Source organism: Tetrahymena thermophila (genome assembly GCF_000189635.1).
Source record: "Tetrahymena thermophila SB210 genomic scaffold scf_8254776, whole genome shotgun sequence".
NCBI classification, from domain to species: domain Eukaryota; phylum Ciliophora; class Oligohymenophorea; order Hymenostomatida; family Tetrahymenidae; genus Tetrahymena; species Tetrahymena thermophila.
Genome location: NW_002476534.1, coordinates 361,358 through 382,081, shown reverse-complemented (window position 1 = coordinate 382,081; position 20,724 = coordinate 361,358). Strand labels below are relative to the sequence as shown.

General features: G+C 23.2%; 6 protein-coding genes across 6 annotated transcripts; 5 read left to right on the top strand and 1 right to left on the bottom strand. All coding sequences in view use genetic code 6, as the record gives it.

The window, feature by feature from the left end:
* Nucleotides 1-2,627: 2,627 nt before the first annotated feature.
* Nucleotides 2,628-6,551, bottom strand: TTHERM_00160780 (hypothetical protein; the record flags this gene model as incomplete). Its single annotated transcript, XM_001009808.1, has 1 exon — nucleotides 2,628-6,551. One exon carries the CDS (start codon nucleotides 6,549-6,551, stop codon nucleotides 2,628-2,630), a length of 3,924 nt encoding a protein of 1,307 aa, XP_001009808.1.
* A 1,786-nt stretch (nucleotides 6,552-8,337) lies between these two features.
* TTHERM_00160790 (SET domain protein) lies at nucleotides 8,338-9,567 on the top strand (the record flags this gene model as incomplete). The annotated part of the gene is made up of 1 exon (XM_001009809.3): nucleotides 8,338-9,567. The coding sequence occupies one exon, from the start codon at nucleotides 8,338-8,340 to the stop codon at nucleotides 9,565-9,567; it is 1,230 nt and encodes a 409-aa protein (XP_001009809.1).
* Nucleotides 9,568-11,545: 1,978 nt separating this feature from the next.
* Nucleotides 11,546-12,724, top strand: TTHERM_00160800 (FAD/FMN-binding family oxidoreductase; the record flags this gene model as incomplete). The annotated part of the gene is made up of 1 exon (XM_001009810.1): nucleotides 11,546-12,724. The coding sequence occupies one exon, from the start codon at nucleotides 11,546-11,548 to the stop codon at nucleotides 12,722-12,724; it is 1,179 nt and encodes a 392-aa protein (XP_001009810.1).
* Nucleotides 12,725-13,527: 803 nt separating this feature from the next.
* TTHERM_000160799 (FAD/FMN-binding family oxidoreductase) lies at nucleotides 13,528-14,230 on the top strand (the record flags this gene model as incomplete). Its single annotated transcript, XM_012796027.1, has 2 exons — nucleotides 13,528-13,946; nucleotides 14,191-14,230. The coding sequence occupies 2 exons, from the start codon at nucleotides 13,528-13,530 to the stop codon at nucleotides 14,228-14,230; spliced, it is 459 nt and encodes a 152-aa protein (XP_012651481.1).
* Nucleotides 14,231-15,278: 1,048 nt separating this feature from the next.
* On the top strand, nucleotides 15,279-16,457 carry TTHERM_00160810 (FAD/FMN-binding family oxidoreductase; the record flags this gene model as incomplete). Its single annotated transcript, XM_001009811.3, has 1 exon — nucleotides 15,279-16,457. One exon carries the CDS (start codon nucleotides 15,279-15,281, stop codon nucleotides 16,455-16,457), a length of 1,179 nt encoding a protein of 392 aa, XP_001009811.2.
* Nucleotides 16,458-19,419: 2,962 nt separating this feature from the next.
* TTHERM_00160820 (FAD/FMN-binding family oxidoreductase) lies at nucleotides 19,420-20,622 on the top strand (the record flags this gene model as incomplete). Its single annotated transcript, XM_001009812.1, has 1 exon — nucleotides 19,420-20,622. The coding sequence occupies one exon, from the start codon at nucleotides 19,420-19,422 to the stop codon at nucleotides 20,620-20,622; it is 1,203 nt and encodes a 400-aa protein (XP_001009812.1).
* Between the last annotated feature and the right edge of the window lie 102 nt (nucleotides 20,623-20,724).

Here is a 20,724-nt window from a genome sequence, read left to right as displayed (position 1 = left end):
TATTCACAATTGAAATTACTGGAGAGTTTTTATTTGTTTCAAACAAATCCTAAGGAAACTGCTTTTGAATTCTTCACAAACAAAAATCAGTAAGAAATAAGAAGCACTGATTTTCAACTAAAAATTCTTTTAACTAAAAATAAATATTCTACACATCAAAGCTGACTTACTACCAAAATCATTCTACCAGATTGCATTTAATACCTAAGGATAAGCATAAATTTCAAATTACATCTACTTTACATCCGTTTAGCTTAAAGTATGATCTTAAAATGAATAATCTAAAAAAAAAAATAAAAAAAAGTTGCCATTACAAAAAAACAAAAATTTAATATGGAAATTACTAAAATAAGCTATGCAACTGATAAAGAGATAATCTAAAAATGAAGTAAGCATTTAAATATGTAAACAAAATATCTTTTAAGAATGTAAATTTGTTTAAATGAAGATACTATTTTAAAAATATCATTTTGATTTCAAAAATATTTTGTTCTACATTTAATTTCAATCATAAAAGTTAAGTGTAATAGATATTTTTATAGATAAAATAGCTAAATATAGTTTTAGAAATAGAAAATGTAATAATTTTAATATTTGTTTATGAATCAGCAATTTAAAATGATCTCAATAAATTTAATTTTATTTTTTCTTTTTGAAACACTAATAAACATATTATACTTCTCCTTATAAAAAATTAATTTGTCAGTTAAGGGTAAACTGATGATTTAATTTAAATAATTAGAGCTATCCATAGTAAATTTAAGTGCATTTACATATAAACTGAATATAAATCTAATTTTAATAATTCAATGAGAATCTTATTAAAGCCAATACTAATAACAATTTTATGTTTTTGCTATATAATCTATACCAGAAGTGTTTTAAATGTTTAAAGCTTCTGAGAAGATAACTCTAATTTGTCATCATTAGAAGAAATAATAATATTTGAATATTGGTTGTTATTCATTTTTGACTTAATTAAATGTCTTATTTAAATATTTCAGAAATTATATTTCAAATGCGAATAGATGAATTTGCATGCTTTTTATTTGAATTTTATTTATTTGTGATCAAAAACAAAAAGATACTAAAAAAAAAGCTAATATCTTAACTTTTTTTTGAATTTTTAAAATTCATTTAAAAGGATTTTTTTCAAATTAAATACTTGTAAACATAATCAAAACCATAAATTATTAAAATAAAAGTACAAATAAATTTACCTTTCATCTACTAATTATCAAAAAATATTAATAATAACCATTCATAAAAATGATACATCTGCAGTAATATTATTTATAATAACTTTTACTTTTTCTTCGAGAATTCTTAAAACAAATAATCACTATCATTTATTCATTCAAAAATATTTCAATTTTATCCAAAATCTAAATTTTTACACAGAAAATATATTTTATGAGAGAAAAGTTAAAATTTTGAATAATATGAAATGATTTTGAATTATTCTTACTCAAATTATGCAATTTTAGAAAAGTTCGTAATAATTTACTTATTAATTAATCAATCAAAGAATATTTGATTTTTTCAAAAAATATATGCGTAATTCTGTAAATTTTTTGAATTGAAATGTATAAATTGAATTTAAAAATAATCCAATATTTTGAATCTTTCCTTTCAAATATCAAAATACTCCATCAATAATTAAACAAATAGCATGAATATTACACAGAAAATTGCATTAAATTAACATTTTATATTTTAAATCATTATGGATAATATCTTTTTTAGAATCTCTAAATTATCGAATAGCTAATGTTATTCTCCATTTTTTAAAATTTAGAGAGCAATGTTATTAATTAATTAATAAAATAATTTGACTCATGTTTTTAAATTAGATAAATTTGAATTTCTTTTAAATAATCTATTCACTTAAACTATTTTTTTCAGTGAATATCCAAGTTAAATATGTAAGTTAGTAAAATAAATCAAAATATACGAATTATATATAAATGAAAATAATTAGCCAAAAATAGATGGCATTAAATGAATCTTTTAAAAATAAAAATTAATAGATATAATAATTAATATTATTAGTAATATATGCTATTAAATTAAATAAATATATAACTATAAATGTTAGTAAGCAATAAATCAGTATAGGATATCCAAAAAAGGAGTCAGTTAGTTTGTTACCATACTTTTAAATCGAAATAATCAAATTATAATATAAAAGATATCAACTAGAAATTTATTTAAATTTGAAATTAAACCTTAAAAATAGAAAGTTTTTCTTTTAATTAAATTTTTTGATTTTAAATTGTAAATTAAATATTTTTTTTGTGAACATCAAAAATGATCTTGTTAATTTAATCATAAAAAAATTATTATTTGTAAGATATATCTATTTTATTAGGTTAATTTTAGAAATAGAATAATTCTTAAAAATCTTTTATTTATTTCTTAAAATATTTTGATTTTAAAAAAAATTGTCTTATTTATTATATATTCCTTGTTCATTTTATTTAACACAATATTAGATACCATCCCAGAATAAAAAATCATGAATTAAATTGTGACTAACCAAGAATAATAAACAGTTTTGTTAACAAAAACAAACAAATATTATAATTATATATATTTTAAAGTTTTTAGTATATTATTAATAGCTTTCATAGATAAAGATCGCAGAATATTTATATGGGGTCAAATAACATTTCTGGAGTGACTAATATTGAGAATAATATTCCTGCCAAACGAGCAGTTTTAATTTCGTTGAAGATTTTTTCTAATATTGGTTTTTATGGTACTGTGATTATATGATTTATAGTTTCTTATAGTGCAAGAGAATATCCTAGATTCATTAGTTCAAAGTCAGTATAAAGAACTCCTTCCATGAATTATAGAGAAATCCAATTTAATTCTGTGCTTTTAACTACTTTGCTTCTCTTTGGTGGTTCAACATCATCAATTTAAAGCAATGCAGGGAGTATTGGAGGTTTTTCAGAGATAGAATTCTCAGATTAGATGCTAGGTTAGGGAATCAAATTGGCATTTTCATCCAAAGGTGATGGGATGTCTTCAATCTAAAATGGGATCTCAAATTAAGAGAAATACTAATTCTAGCACTATTTCATATATTTTGAGAGGTCTTACATTGGTTGATAGCCAAATTCTACATCATGAGCTAGCACTTAATAAATTTTTGGTATCACTCTTTATACTTAAAGCTTTTGTCTAGGATTTCTACGAGATACTGCTGTTTTAGTATTGAATTTATTAAAAATATGCTAATAGGAGTTTATTGTTGGGTTTAGGTGCAACTCATGTGACTCGCATATTATGTCAAGCTAATCTAAGATAGGGAACCTTTAAAGAGCTTTGGCTAACTTTATGAGACTGTTTGAAGTAATATACTCGTTATTGGTAAAAGTTAATCTCAGCTATTTGAGAGTAATGTCAATATTATTCAAACCATTACAGAAGAAGACAATGTCGTTAAATGTTAAGAAGCATGAATTGAAATTTAAATCTAATTTTTCTATTCTAGGGAATCTTCCTAAACTTTAACAAAGACGCAAGAGAGAGTCTCCTCTTAAGCCATAATTGAAGAAAAATTTCATTTGAATATCTTTGAGGTTTAAAAGTGGGCAATTGTCAAGAGCGAGACAAAAATTTTGCATATCAAGTATGTTATTGATTTTACTCCTTCTGAAGGGACCTTTGAAATTAAGTTTAAGCTACTCGCTCGTCAGATCTAAAAGTCTAGATTTCTCAAAATCATGAAGAATTTCCATGTCTGGTATTCTTTTTACAAGGAAGTAAAGAGTGATAAATTCGACTTCGTAAATGTAGATGCTTTTTATGTTTAACCTAATACGCTTTAGTCTATCAAAATAAACCAACTTATCAAACATTTTTTTAATGTCGTTGTAAGATATTTGCCAATTGCCACTTAGATCTAACTCCATATCTGTAATGTCTTCCAAGAAATTTAAAGACCTCTATATATCGACTAATTGATATGCAGATATTCCACAGTTAGATGCATTTATTTTTATAGACTTGGTATTCTTATCATGGTAGTAGATAATTTAGCTTTATGAAACAGCTATTTGAATGCAATTAAAATAGTCTTTTATTGTTTCACCCAAACAAAAAGCTTAAATTTATTTATCAAATTAGAGTTTTACTTATTTGTCTATATCAACAAACAATTTTAAAGTGTTTGCAGATGTGAATCTCCTAAATATCTTCATGAATTTTTAATTTATTTCTTGCTTGTTAGATCTGAAATCTATCGATAGCTTTTAGATTATTTCATTTTCCTGTTTAGTTTATTCCATAGAAATATTTGTTTAATTATTATTATTTTTTTAATTAGTATTTATTCCTTTTTTAATAAAAAAACTTATTGGCTTGCTAGCCAAAATATCTTCATCGTTTTCATCATAAATAATTTTATCTGGGTCTTATTGTAATTATTAATTTTTTGTTGAATTTTAAGATAATTGGTTTGTAGGAATAACATTTATTGCTGAACGAGTATTTATATATGTGAGTCCATCAATAAATTATGTTAAATCGTCTAATGTCATATTGCAGTTTTAAAATGAAATATGCAACTCAACTACTTCTTAGATGCATCTCCCTAGTATTTTGAGTTTTTCTTCATTTAGATCTGTTACACCGTCAAGTATAACTGAAAGGAATTTGTGGTTTGACTTAAAAACAGAATCAGATAAACTTAAAATTTCTGATCTGCTAATCGTTTTTTGGTCAGAGAAATCAATTGCTATGTATTTCTCTTCATGAGTGTATCTGTGAACTTTTTCATGGGAGATGTCTCCCACAATAATTTCCACATGAGGAACATAGTTGAAATCAAACAGCAAGAAATTTGCTCCTATTCTAGAGCAATTAGTGGAAACTAAATTAATCTTAACTCTTTCTAGCTAAGATAACTTAATAGCGCTTAAAAATAGAAGTGATTAATCATTGAAATATTTGTTCTCCTTGAAATTTAAGTTAAGATATTTTAAACATCTCATTTGATTATTAAAAATAAGACCATCATAAATCTCAACAATAATGTCATGAAAAGACAAATGAATTTCTACATATTGAGTTTATTATAAATAGCTTCTAAGCAGATCTCTCCAGTTATGCTTTTTTGTATTAAATTACAATCTAAGAATATTATTCTATTGAGGCTTAATACTTATTGTGTTTTCTGCATTAACATAATCATCTCCCCTTTACACTTCACCATTTTTTAAGATCAATGTACCCTTCCTATTGTTATTGTTATTGCTACTCATACTTAAAGAATTAGAAAAGGTTGACCTTCTTTTTGAAGAGTTAGAGCGAATTTTTTTATTCCTGCTGTTAGGAAGATCATCTCCCAGTCTGCTTCCTTGAATAACTTCAGTATTATTGTTCTGCCTTTATGTAGGGTGCAACTAGTTGGTGAAATTAAGTTTGTTAAGACTACCTTGTGTATTTTAAATACTGTTAAGAGCAGCAGAAGAGTTATTGTAATTATCGAAGAGATTATAGTTCTCATCTTGATCATCATTGTAATTGTAGTTGAATTGAGTGTATTGAATAGAATTTATATTTTCTTAACCTTCTTCTTCTACTCTGAAAATATTGACACTTCTTTCATTCCTATCAACAATTCTTTCGCCAGTCTTTTATTAGCTATTTTAAAGAGAACTTAATTCACTGAGCTGATTTACAAGCTTGTTGCTTGAATTTTAGTTTTAAGAGGAGGTTCCAACTATAGAGCTATTCAATATCTTTCCGCTTCTTATTCTGATAGAGGCCTAAGGTTTGAGACCATAGTTGTTTGAATTATTTAATTCTTGTGTAACATTCTAATTAATTGATTGTGATTATTCCAAGCTAATTAAGCTCTTTTTCCTTTAACCTCCATTAATGCTCTTAGATATTTTAAAATTACTAGCTGTTTTGTTTGTTTTCAAGCCTTAGCTTTTATTGGTACCTTCGTAAGGCGAATTATTGCCTTTGACGTTGTTTAATTAATTAGAGGTTGTTGTCTTAATGAGAGGAGAGCTATTACCATTATTGCTTTAACTCAAGCTAATTTAAAGATTCAATTAATTATTTGAGTTACTTTTTAATGAGTTAACAAGACTTCGCTTTAAAATTAATGAATTATTATTATTGATGCTACCTATTTGTTGTAAAGTGTTATTAGCATCTGCCTAAGAACCTATATTAAATGAACTAAATGGAACAGGAGATGTAGCTCTCGCTTTTGAAGATTTACTAACACTTCTCTTTTTCTTATGACTTCCTTTCTATTTAGTTGATGATGGTATTGTTGTTAAATTTTAGTTCGAATACATTTCATGTGGGTACTGCCCATTTCTAGAATTTGAAGTAGGAATTAAGTTAACTGAATAAGTGTTTTCACGATTCTTTTTTTTATCTTCTTATAAAATAAATTTATTAGTTCCACTTCCTCCTCCTGTCTACTTTTTGAAGGTATTTGGATTTTTAGGAGGTAGCTGCGGTATGTTATTAGAAAGTGTATTTATATCCTTTGACTAAAGTACAGATGTCTTCATTGAAAAATATATTAAAAATGTTAACTAGTTTCTATTGTTTTTAGTTTATTTTAATCCTAACGTTCAACTTATTGAATTGATTAAAATATTGAAGAGAGCGTTTATCAAATTAAAAATACAATAAGATATTGAATAAGTATATATATTTTTTAAAAGATCTTTACTTTTGAAGAATATTTAATTATTTAATTCTGTTGGAAAGTTTCTTTTACTGTGTTCATTTAATTGAAAATGCTTTGTATTTTTGATTATCTCATGTTCATAACTCTCATATTTATTTTACTAAAACTCAAAAATCACAAAAATTTTAAAAATAGTATTTGTTCATTTTTAAACGAATATGTTTGACATTCATTGTTCGAAATTTAAATAAACAATTTCAAAATTTCTTACATGTTTTAAATTTTTTCAAAAATAAATTTCACCTAAAATATTTTTATGTTTTTTACTGAACAAAACTTTTGTATTTTTTAAAAAACTAAACCAAAAAAAAGAAAATTAAGTTGATTATCTTTTTAAAGTTTTGTTTTACTTTTCTATATTCCGCCATATCAGATAAATAATTATAATTTCAGACAGATCGGATAATTTCCTACCACAAATCACCTTGTAAAGATGATTCTCGAATTTTTCTATAAAATGAACAAAAAATTTAAATATTTTTTGATAACTATTATTGACTACTATTAAAAAATAGTTCTATTACACATTTTAAAATAAGAGCATTCACTATGTTAGATAAAGTGATAAATGCATAATTAGTTTAATATTTAGTTTATTGAAAAAATAGTAATAAAATAAAAGTCAATCTAAAATTAGTTTGAACAATTTTTTTCAAATTTCTAAACAATTTTATAATTTCCACTTTGTTAAAAATGTTTTTATTTAAAAAATAAAATTAAAAAATATTTTCCAAATCAAATTTATTAGTCAATTAGCAATCTAACCAAACTAAAAAATATTATAGTGGAAGTATTAAAGAATTATATACAATGTTAATCCATAAAAAAAATCTAATTTTGCATTTTTTGCTAACAAATTTTATTTAAAAATTACATTGATAAATCATATAAATTCTAATATTAGAAGTAGAAAATCAAAAATAAATTTAATAACTAATATTAATATACATTAACTTATTGAAGGAAAAATAGATAAAAAAAAGAGAGGCATCATATGGAGAAGAGGATCCATAAATTAAATTCATAAATTTATTTTTTTTATATTTTTTAAAAAATTTGGTTAATTAATAAAAACTTGAAATGCATTTTTAATAAATTTACTACAAAATTTTCCTGCTTTTTTATTTATTTTTCATATAAATTGTTGTAACTGATTAATTTTAGAATATAATTTTAAAAATTGTATAAAATAATAATTTATAAAATATGTAATTTTGATAATTACAGATAATTCATTAGACTCTAAAAATATTTTTTTATTTGAATTTTATTTCATTCACTCTTCATAAATATATTTAAAAGACATTACTGTTTGGATGGATATAATAAATATATTATTAATTTCTTATTGATTTTGATAAAAATAATTTTTTATTTTTAATATTTCTTCTTTATGCTTGTAAGAGAATTTATCAAACCATTTTTCTTTATATAACTAATCATGATTAATAACTTTATTAAATTATATATTTGCTATCAGAGATTTATAATAAAAACAAGGAGACTAGCAAGCATTTGTTTTGAAGAGTTTAAAAGTATTATTTAATATAGGAGATAAACATATCCTTATTAATTAAAGTAGTATTTTGATATATTGATAAATAATGAGTTGCTTGTAAAGTGAAAATATTAACTCTAAAAAGGTTGATAACTTATTCAAGTGGTTAAATGAAAATGGAGCCACTGGGTTAGATTAGGTAGAAATAAAACCTTCTCCAGAATGCAATGGATCAATAGGTTGCTTTGCAAAAATAGAATTTAAGAAAGGTGATATATTAGCTAAAATTCCTAAAAAATGCATTTTAGGTTTGGGTTAGGCAGTTAAGAGTCCTTTGATAAGTAAATTAAATGAATATGCTTAATAGGAATATGGAAAAAAATTAGATAAATAAGTTTTTTCTAATGAGTTTATGCTTTGGATTTATGAGGGTTAGTGCTTGATTGAAGAAAAAGACAATCACTGGAAAGCATACTTGGAAAGTCTACCTTCTGAATCACCTATTGTATGCAGCTGGGATAACAATATCTTATAGAAAATATCTAAAACTAATTTAGGAAGTGCAGTAGAAAAGGAATTAGCTATATTTCAAAAATAAATTGAATTTTTATAGAGTATTTAATCCAAGTTTCCTGATTTACTTCATCCAGAAATAACAAAATATATTGAATGGAGTAAAGGCAATTATTTATCTAGAAGATTTGTTGGTAAATTAGCTATTGATGGAGAAGGTAGTGGTTTAGAGTAATATGGAGGAAAGATGGGTTGCATGGTCCCATTCTTTGATCTTTTAAATCATAAAAATGACCATAAAGTAAATTTTTAGCATGATGAAGAATATGTTTGGTATGTTTGTGAATATGATATCAAAGCAGGAGAAGAAGTCTTTAATAATTATTGTAAAGCTAGTAATGAAGAATTACTATTTACCTATGGATTTGCAGTAGAAAATAATTAATTAGATGTGTTGCCATTAAAGTTGATGGCTTGCGACAAGAAAGGAAAACCAAAAGAAATCGGTGTATTCAAAGTACAAAGATAAAGCAAAGGAGGAATCCCTAAGGAGTTATTTTAGGCTATGACTGGTGAAGAAGATATTTCTTAGTTGTATCCTGAAGAAGTCGATATGCTTCTTAAAATGGTTAAATAAAAGCAAATAGCTATAGAAGACGCTATTCTGTAAGTCTAATCTCTATTAGTCGATGGAAAACCCACTGATGTTAAGATAGAATACTTAATACATTACTTAAATGGCTAATAAGAAATAATAACTGAATCAATCACTTAATTAAAAAGCATTTAATTTGAAGAAGATGAATAGTATGAGTATCATTGATTATTCAAATATATTCTTTTTATAAAATTAATTAATTTTCATATATGAAAGGCAATTTTATCAAAAATAATTAAAAAAATTCAGTTCATGATAAGTAGTTAGAAATATATATTATGTATATTCACTCTAAGAAATATTTTAGTTTAAAAACCTTTATGAATATTTTATTTTTTTTCACCTCATTGATGAATATTTTTAAATAAATAAATAATTAAATCAACATTTAAGATAGGTTGTATTAGTAATTAGAATAAATACATTTAATTTATGTTTTAAATCTCAAACCTTTAAATAGCTTAAAAAACATACTTATAAAATAAATTTAATGATGACATTTTTATTTTCATTCATAAATTTTAATGCTATTTAAAATATTTTATATTCTAAAATACAAAGTATTGTTTGTTTATGAAGTAGTTATTTTATACTAAATAATTTTAACTATAAAAAGGATATATTTATATCTAACTTTACTAATATCTCAATAAAAAACATTTTACAATAAATCAATATAAAATAAATAATTAATATTTTTATTTTCATTGTTAAATTAATGATACAAATTTTAGTAATATAAAATATCTTTGCTTATTATATTTATAAAACCAGTAAATTGTTAAATATTATAATATGAAATGATATTGTTTTTATCATAATAAATAACAATTTAGTGTTAATTTTATTTTATTGTTTTAAAATTAAATTTATTTTAAATTATTTTTATTATATTTAAAGATTTGTTTACCTATTAACATATATCAATCTATTGAATTTAATGTTGATTATATCTTATTTAATTCTTTATTAGATTAAGGAAGCAAGTTTTACATATCATAAATCCTCATATATTACTCTAAAACCTCTATCAAAGCTCCAGTTCCCCTTATAGTCATAAAAAAAAGAAAATTTCTAGAATTAATATTATCAGACCTAAATATATGAGGATACGGCATATTCAAATATATTAGTAATAAAAAAATTTCATAAAAATCAAGATAAAATGTAGTAATTTACAAATAAAGCTAAGTCATTTAAACTTATTTATATTTTAAAACGATATTCATGATGAGCGAGTGGATGAATGAGTAGGAATATGAATCTTTTTTATTTATGGAAAAATAGAACTAGTTTCAGAAGAATCTAAAATTTTTCTTTAAAAGTTCTTTTTCTTGATAAGAAAGCTTCTATTTTATTATTAATTAAATTGTTAAATTTACAATTTACACTCATAAACAAGAAAAGAATAAATTTTTAATATTAATTAAATTAAAAATCTATTTAAGTTACTGAGAACTTAATTGATTTTCTTCTTTGAAACTACCAATACAGCACATTCTTAGCATTTCTGATTAATTTATATAAATTTAAAGATAATAAAATTATTAAAAAAAAAATTCATTGTAAAAGTGCTTGTAATCCTTTTTACTTTTTTTTTTGTGGGATTTAATTAATAAATTTATTATTTTGAACTTTTTTTAAAAAATGATAAATTTTTTTAAATATCAACTACCTTAGATATGGCGAATTTATTGAGACATAAATATTTAAGTAAATAAGTGAATTATTTAAAACATAGGAATTTTAAAAATATTTTTCGATATCAAAAAAATATTATACATTTGTTATACATGTTATTTGTTATATTTTGCTTCTTTAAACTATTACTGTTTATTAGGATATAAATAAAAGAGTAAATTAATTAAAAAACATTCTATATCATTCTTTGGATTTTCTTTTTTATTTCCATAGAACTCTTCAAAAAAAATTTAGTATAAATTGTTAATTAAGGATCATTTGTTCTTAAGAAATTTTATCTCTATTTGTATCAAATAAATTTCAAAGTTGTAAACTGATTATTATTTGGTTATTCGACTTTAAATATTTTGATTGAATTATAGTTAAAATAATTCATAATTCATAAAAAAAATTAAATAAAACAAATTAATAAAAAGTAAAAGTACATTCAAAATAGTTATAAATGGGTTGCACATCATCTAATGAAGTTGTTGAAGCTGATATTAAAAATGATTTATCACTTTACTTCCAGACAGGAAAAATTGGTTCTATTCAAGTTAAAAATAGATTTGTAATGGCTGCTCTCACTAGATGCAGAGCTAATCCTGCTACTGGTATTGCCAACGATATTATGGTTGACTATTATTCATAAAGAGCCAGTTTTGGAATGATTCTTACTGAATGCAGTTAAATTTCTCCTTTGTCTAATGCATTCCCTGGGTCTGCTGGTATCTACTCGAAAGAATAAGTTGAAGGATGGAAGAAAGTCACCCAAAAGGTCCATGAAAAAGGTGGTAAAATAGTTCTTCAAATTTGGCATTCTGGCAGAGCTGTCCTCAAGGAATTTATTGGAGGCGCTGATCCTTTAGCTCCTTCTGCTATTGCTATTAGAACTCCCCATGCTTACACAAAAGGTCCTCACCCTGTCCCCAAAGAAATGACCAAAGAAGACATAAAGAAAGTAGTTGAAGAATTCAGATAAGGAGCTTTAAATGCTAAAGAAGCTGGTTTTGATGGCGTTTAACTTCATGGAGCTAATGGATATTTGGTTGACTAGTTCTTAAGAGATGGAACAAATAAGAGAACTGATGAATACGGTGGAAGTATAGCTAACAGAACAAGATTCCTTTTAGAATGTTTAGATGCATTGATTTCAGTATTTGGTGCCGATAAAGTAGGTATCAAACTTTCACCTACTGGTAGATATAATGATATGTATGACTCTAATCCTAAGGAACTTATGAAATATGTTCTTGCTGAATTAGAAAAAAAGAAAATTGCTTTTGTTGAAGTTAAAAGACATGGATTTCTTGAAAGTTCTAAGGATCCTAACTAAGAAAATGATGATTTCGGATAAACTTAACCCAAAAAATAATGGCCTGATATTTTCTAATAAATTAGAAATCTTTATAAGGGTACCCTTATATTAAATGATGGAATCACAAAAGAAGAAGGTTTGGATTTACTTAAAAATAGATAGGCTGATTTTATTAGCTTTGGTTAGTTTGCTATTAGTAACCCTGACTTGCCTTATAGATTTAAATAAGGTTTAGAGTTGGCCAAAGCTGACTATACAACCTTTTTCACTCCTGGTGCTAAAGGTTATTCTGATTATCCAACTGCTTAAACATAAAAGTCATGATTAAGCAAAAACGGATTAGTAAAAGATAAAATTTTCTTTAAATTAACTTACATTTATATAAATAATAAAAAAATCAAACTAAACAAATAATTAATCAAATAAATTGTGTAGTTTTATGAAAATACATACGAATACTGTTTAATTCATATCATCTTAAAAATCTTTTGTTCATCTTAAAAAAATAATATTGATAATTATTTAACATATTTATGTGGATTCAATTAAATATGAAAGTTTTATTACTATTTATTCAATAAAGCAAGTTTATTTCAATGTATATTACTATTATAAAATGGAGATAAATTAGATTTTGATTTTTCCTTAAAAAGTGTAGACAGACAAAAATTGTATTTTTATTGAGTTATTTGCCAAGCATAGACCAAAATTTTTAAAAAAAGTGTAATAAAGTTGGTTTTTAATTTATAAAACTGAGTAGATTTTCAAAATCTACACGATTTCTTATCATCTATTTTTTTCACTATAAAATATTTTTTAAAAAAGACAAACAATAGATTTATAATATTTACCCCTTTATATAGCTAAATTTTTAAATAATTATTAGATTTCTTGTAAAAGTATTATAAAATTTTATTTTTCATTTAAGGATGTTAAATAAAGATAATTATCAACTTATTTACTATTAGCATTAACTATATTTATAGTACATTATAATATTTAAAATTTATTAAAAATTAAATTCATCACCATCAATATAGTAGGATATATCAAACTTAATTTTACATATAAAAAACATAAAGATTTTTTTAATGATGATATTTTTATTTTCATTCATAAAGGAACTTATGAAATATGTACTTGCTGAATTAGAAAAAAAGAAAATAGCTTTTGTTAAACTTAAAAGACATGAATAACTTCAACAATCTAAGGATTAAAATGAAGAAAAAGATTAGTTCGGATAAACTTAACCCAAAAAATAATGGCCTTATATTTTCTAATAAATTAGAAATCTTTATAAGAATACCCTTATATTAAATGAGGGAATCACAAAAGAAGAAGGTTTGGATTTACTTAAAAATAAATAGGCTGACTTTATTAGCTTTGGTTTACTTACTATTAGTAATCCTGACTTGCCTAATAGATTTAAATAAGGTTTAGAGTTGACCAAAGCTGACCATGCAACCTTTTTCACTCCTGGTACTAAAGGTTATACTGATTATCCACTGCTATTACATAAAAGTCAAGATTAAGCAAAAACGGATTAGTAAAAGATAAAAATCTTCTTTAAATTAACTTACAATTAAAAAAATAATAAAAAAATCAAATTAAACAAATAATTAATCAAATAATTTTTGCAGTTTTATTAATATATATACGAATACTGTTAACTCATTTCATCTTAAAAGTCTTTTATTCATCTTAAATAAATAATATTAATAATTATTTAAATTATTTAAGTTATTTAGATTGATTGTAATAACAGTTTTATTACTATTTAATCTATAAAGCAAGTTTGTTTCAAAATGTACGGCTATTATAAAATGGTGATAAATCAGATTTTTATTTTATCTTAAAAAGTGTAGACAGATAAAAAATGGTATTTTTATTTAGCAATTTAACTAGAATAAACCCAAATTATAAAAAAAATTTGTAATAAAGATGGTAGTTAATTTATAAAAATGCACAGTATTAAGTATTTACTAATTTTAGTTAATTTAAAATATACAATTAAATTTTTAAGAATTTATTAAATTTGAGTGATTTTCAAATCTACATTATTTTTTATGATCAATTTTTTTAATTGATAAAGCTATAAAATATTTACAAAAATAAGACAAACAAAAGATTTGTCATATTTCGCCTTTATATAGCTAAAATTTTAAAGAGTTATTAGAATAGAAAAAAAAAATGTATTTAGGAAATAAAAAGATAAATAGTAAAAGATTAACTAAATAAATATTTAAATAAAATCAATAGTGAAATTATTATTTTATTCTATTTAAAAATATAATGAATATTTATGCTTCTTTTCTTTTTTTCTTTGTGATTTCTAAGATTGTTCTAAAAGATTTTTAATTAGAAATTTTATTCGATTATTTACTTTTGGAATAAAAATTTAAAAATAAGTTTATATTTTTTTTATGTTTAATTTTTATTTATCTTTGTTATCTAATTTTGGTTTTTTGCTTTATTGCATGATTTAAATAATTCAGAAGATAGTATAATACATCGAATAAACTCACATTATAATTGACTTTATTTTATTAAAGCTAATTTTCTAGCCTGAATTAATTTAAGGATACAAGATTTAATTAGTAATTATATTAAGAATTTTCTTTGATACTTTTTTTATTCTTTAATTTTTCGAATAGAAAACTTTCAAGTGGGTAAACAGCGATGTAATTTTTAAATAAATTTTATTGTTTTTCTATCTTTTTTCCATTATTAATATTTTTTTTTTGTCATTTAAAAATTTTTATTCAGTTTTTGAATCCAAAATAATTTATTTATTATAAAATTTTTAAATAGCTAACTAAAAAACTAAATCAATCAAAAAACTAACAATAAAAAAAACAATATTTTCAAGATATTAATAATGGGTTGTTCTTCTTCAAGCTCAAGTGCAGTTTAAGAAATTAAAAAAAATGGTGCAACATTTTTCGATTCTGGAAAATTAGGTTCTATTGAAGTCAAAAACAGATTAGTTATGGCAGCAATGACCAGATGCAGAGGTGATCCAACTACTGGTATCCCCAATGACTTAATGGCTGACTACTATGCTTAAAGAGCAGATTTTGGACTCATTCTTACTGAATGCAGTCAGATTTCTCCTTTATCAAACGCCTTCCCTGGATCAGGTGGTATTTATTCAAAAGAATAGGTTGAAGGATGGAAGAAAGTTACTTAAAAGGTTCATGAAAAGGGTGGTAAAATAGTTTTACAAATTTGGCACTCTGGTAGAGCTGTTCTTAAGGAATTCATTGGCGGCTCTGATCCTTTGGCTCCTTCTGCTATTGCAATCAGAACTCCTCATGCATACACTAAGGGACCTCACCCTGTTCCTAAAGAAATGACCAAAGAAGATATTAAAACTGTCATTGAAGAATTTAGATAAGGTGCTGTTAATGCTAAAGAAGCTGGCTTTGATGGAATTCAACTCCACGGAGCTAATGGTTATCTAGTAGACTAATTCTTAAAGGATGGAACAAACCACAGAACTGATGAATATGGTGGAAGCATTGAAAATCGTGCTAGATTCTTATTCGAAGCTCTTGATGCTTTGATTTCTGTTTTTGGAGCTGATAAAGTAGGTATTAAACTTTCTCCTACTGGAAGATATAACGATATGTATGACTCTAATCCTCTTGAATCACTTAAGTATGTCCTTAAGGAACTAGAAAAAAGAAAAATTGCCTTCGTTGAAGTCAAAAGACACAATAAAACTGAAGTAAGCTCAAGCGAAAATGGTAAGGATGAACACGGTTAGACTTTACCTGAAGTTCAAATTCCTAACTTCTTTGATTAAATCAGACCTCTCTACTCTGGTACCTTAATTTTGAATGATGGTGTTGACTAAAAGTTGGGAGAGGAATTGCTTGCTACAGGAAAGGCTGACTTTATCAGTTTTGCTAAGCTCGCTATTGCAAATCCTGATCTTCCTAACAGATTTAAAAACGGTTGGGAAGTCGCTATGCCCGATTTCAGTCTTCTTTTCTCTGGTGGTGAAAAAGGTTACAATGACTATCACAGACATGAAGCAAAAAAATAAGAATGATATATATAGATTGATAAATATGTATTAAATATAATTAGTTAATTGATAATTTATTTTGAATTTTTCGTATTTTTGTATAACTTTTACAGATCTTCTTTACTTATTTGATTAAGAGATTCATTTAAGATTTTTTTTATTCTTCATTTGATTTTTATTTCTTTCAATTAAAATTTATTTTTATGGTGAATTTTTCCAAAACTGCCTATTTAAAAATTGAATCAGCCCATAAAGAATTAAGAATTATTTGCCAAAAAGTCATTACTAAGATTAAAAATAGCTCTCATTTATTAATAAATAATAAATTTATTGCCAGATTTTTTTATAAAAAATTTATAAATTTTAGGTAAAATATGATAAAAAAGTTAATGATTTATAATGGAAAAACTAAAAGCTATCAACATATTATGATCAAATAAATAAAATATAAGCTGAGTTGAAATTTATTTTAAATACTTAATGAATATAATTACATCATTTATTTCATATGACCGATTTCAATTTAGAATTGTTTATATATTTTTATTCAAATAAAATTAATTAATTAATTCCCTCAAATATTTCAAAAGAAAATCCCAAATTAAGCAAAAAATATTCTTTTTCTTTCTTACTTTCCTTTATTAAACTTTTGAGATGATTTAAATAAAAATTAGTTTTTCTTAAAGTTAGATAGATAAGATTATCTATTAACAAAATATTAGCTTATTTCTGTATTTTTTGTAGTTTAAATTTTTTGATTTTAACTAAAAGAAATCTGTAACAATTAATATTTATTTTTATAATTTTTATTCAATCTTTCATTTTGTTTGATATATAATTTTTTAGAATATAACTATTCTCAGATAATTATTTCTTGAGTAAGAAATTATATATTTAGTAGAATAATAAAAATTATTTTATAAAATATATTTTAAAAAAATTAAAGAAATTAAAAAAGGTTTTGATACAGGTTTTATTACCTGATAGAAAAAAAAAATAACTAAAAAATGTTTAATCAAACATTTAATTTTTTGATGAGGAAATTTAAATTTTTTTATCTTTAATTAATTTTTTTTATTCACATATAAAATGAATGAAAAAAATGCTTAACTCTAAAAATTAAATATTTGATTAAAAATTTAGTATTCTTCATTAAAAAATTAAATCCTTGATTAAACATTTTTTACTTATTTATTTTGTTTGTTCAGTTTCGAAACCTATTTTGATACCTTTTTTTGTTTTTTTTAATTTTCTTTAAATTATTATTCTAAATATTTATTTCCTACTATAAAAATAATTATTAGAGAGTAGAAATATATAGTTACAATATTATAGTTACAAAAATGAGTATTAACAAATTTAATTTATTATATCATAAAAAATAAAGATTAAATAAAAATAGAATCTAAAACTATAAAAATGAATTTATATGTTTGCTACCTAATAAGTATTTTTAAAATAAATTTAAATTAAAACCTAAGTTTTTTTGTTTACTTATTGTTCAACTAATTAATGTTAATTTACAAATTTTATAAACTTACTGAAATGTAAATAAATAATTTTATTATTATAAGCTAATAATAAAGATTATTTAGTCAAAGATAAAAAATAAAATAAATATTTATTTTATTATTTTTATATTTTCTAGAAATGTTATTGAATTTTAAATTCAATTTTTATAAGTTTAATTGTTATTCTTATTTTTCTATTTGTCAGTATTTATGTTCATATCCTTTTATTCTAGTTCTAATAAGATATTTTTTTCTATTTGCTACAAAATATTGTATATACATACACTAATTATAAAAGTAATTTTATATTAATTTTATAAATTTAAAAGAATAATTGAAGGTATTTTATTAATTTTAAATTTAAAAAAATTAATATGATTAATATAATAACCATATTTGTTAATTTGTTTAATTAATCATTAAAATTTAAATATTTTAGCTCGAATTTATTTATATTTTCTAAAAATAAATATCGATTTAAGATTTCAAATTTTAAGTTTAATAACTTTATTATGTTATTACTATTCTTATTTATTTATTTTCTAATTTTTAGATTCGAATTCTTTAATCCTAGTTCTGATTATATTTTTAATTTTGTTCTAGCTCATTATATTTTACCATATTTAGAGGGGAAAAAACTTATTTCAAAATTTTTATAGCTGAAATTGAATAAAATGAATGATTATTTTGATAAATCAATAGAATTTTCAATAATATATTACTAATTTAATATTTTCATAATTAGGTATAGACTACTTACTTCCTTACTATGTGTTAATAATTATTGATTAAAAATAAATATGATTTAATTTAAATTTTTTTTTTGTATTTGGTATTTTTTAAAAGTTCTAGTTAAATATGATTGAGGACATTAATCTTTTAATTGCTAAATTATTAATAGCAAAATTATTATTTATAAACTCACTCAGTCCATCCATAGGTATTTTGGTAATTAAAAATATAAATTAGTTGCTTAACTTAATTTACACTTAACATTTATCAATAGAACTAAATTGTTCCTTGTTTGTAAATATTTTAGCTTAGATATTTGTAGACTTACTTTTTAACTTTGGCAAAAAATCTCATAGGCTGAAAAGTTTAAAAAAATGAAAATACATTTATTTGTAAAAACGATAAGAGAACTTACGCTTTTTGAATAGCTAATAAATTCTTTGAATTAGCTAATAATTCAAAATTTGTCTATTTTTCTAGTACTAATCTATCAAAATTCTATTGGAAAATATCCTAAAAATAGATTGATTGATTGATCTTCTTTTGATCATAATTTCATTCAATTTTAGTGTAAATAAAGAAAATAAGATGAAAATTAAAATAGATTTGGCAAAAAAAACTAATTGAAGACAACTAAAGATATTTGATTTAATCAATTTTGTAAAAAGTAAATAATTGTAAATTATATTTTGTTACAAAAAATAATAAAAAACAAAAAGTAGATCTTAATTTGTTTATTAAAAATGGGTTGCGGTTCTTCTTAGTAGACAAATTAAGTAGTACCGATTGTTAAAAAAGTCAACAACTTATTTCAAGCTACTAAGGTAGGTTCTATAGAAGTTAAGAATAGATTCGTTATGACTGCTATTTCAAAGCTATAAATTGAACCATAAGCTGATTAGTAAGAAGATTATTTGACTGATTACTATACTGAGAGATCAGGCTTTGGATTAATTTTTGCTGAATACGATTAAATAACGCCTCTCGCTAGTTCATTTTATGGCTCTGAACATATGGACGAATAAGAAGAATAGATAGAAGAGTGGAGACGCTTAATTGATATTGTTCATTAGAAAGGTGCTAAAATTGTGCTATAATTATGGCATCCTGGTAGAGCTGTACTAAGAAAATTTAATGGAGGAGATTAACCTATTGCGCCAAGTCCTATTGCAATAAGAACAAGAAATCAAGAAATTTTAGAAAGCTACCCTATTCCAAAAGAAATGGATATTTAAGATATATAAGAAGTTGTATAATAGTTTAGAGAAGGAGCTATCCATGCAAAGAAAGCTGGCTTTGATGGTGTTTTATTAAATGCAGCTGATGGATATTTAGTAGACCAATTCATAAAAGATGGAACAAATTCCAGAAATGATGAATATGGTGGAAATATATAGAAAAGATGTAAATTTTTATTTGAATGCTTAGATGCATTGACAGGTGTTTATGGTGCAGATAAGGTGGGAGTAAAATTTTCTCCAACTGGCCGTGCAAACGATATGTACGATTCTAATCCTTTACAGTTAATGAAATACATACTCAGTGAATGTGAGAGAAAAAAAATAGCATTTGTAGAAATAAAAAAGCATTCCTAGTTAGAATTGGTTAAGAATAGTGGGGAATAAGTTGACTAATTTGGTTAAATTTCCCCAAATAAATAAATTCCTAATTTTTTTGAAGAAATGAGAAATGCTTATAGTGGTACCATAATAGCTAACGATTCCTTATCTTATGAGCAAGGAACTCAATATTTAGCATAAAGGACTTTTGATTTGATAAACTTTGTTTAATATACAATTGTTAATCCAGATTTAGTAGACAGATTCAAACATGGCTGGGAAGTGGCTAAATCTGATTATAGTCCTCAGATTTAGATTCGCAACAAGCGTCGCTCACAACGTTCAAGTATATTTGGCTTTGAAAAAGTCATCACAATTAATCAATGAATAAATATTTTTCAATTCAATATAACTAATTAACTAACTTAATAATTATTTATTTGTACATAATAAAATTAAATTATTTGAATTATATATTTTAATCAATCA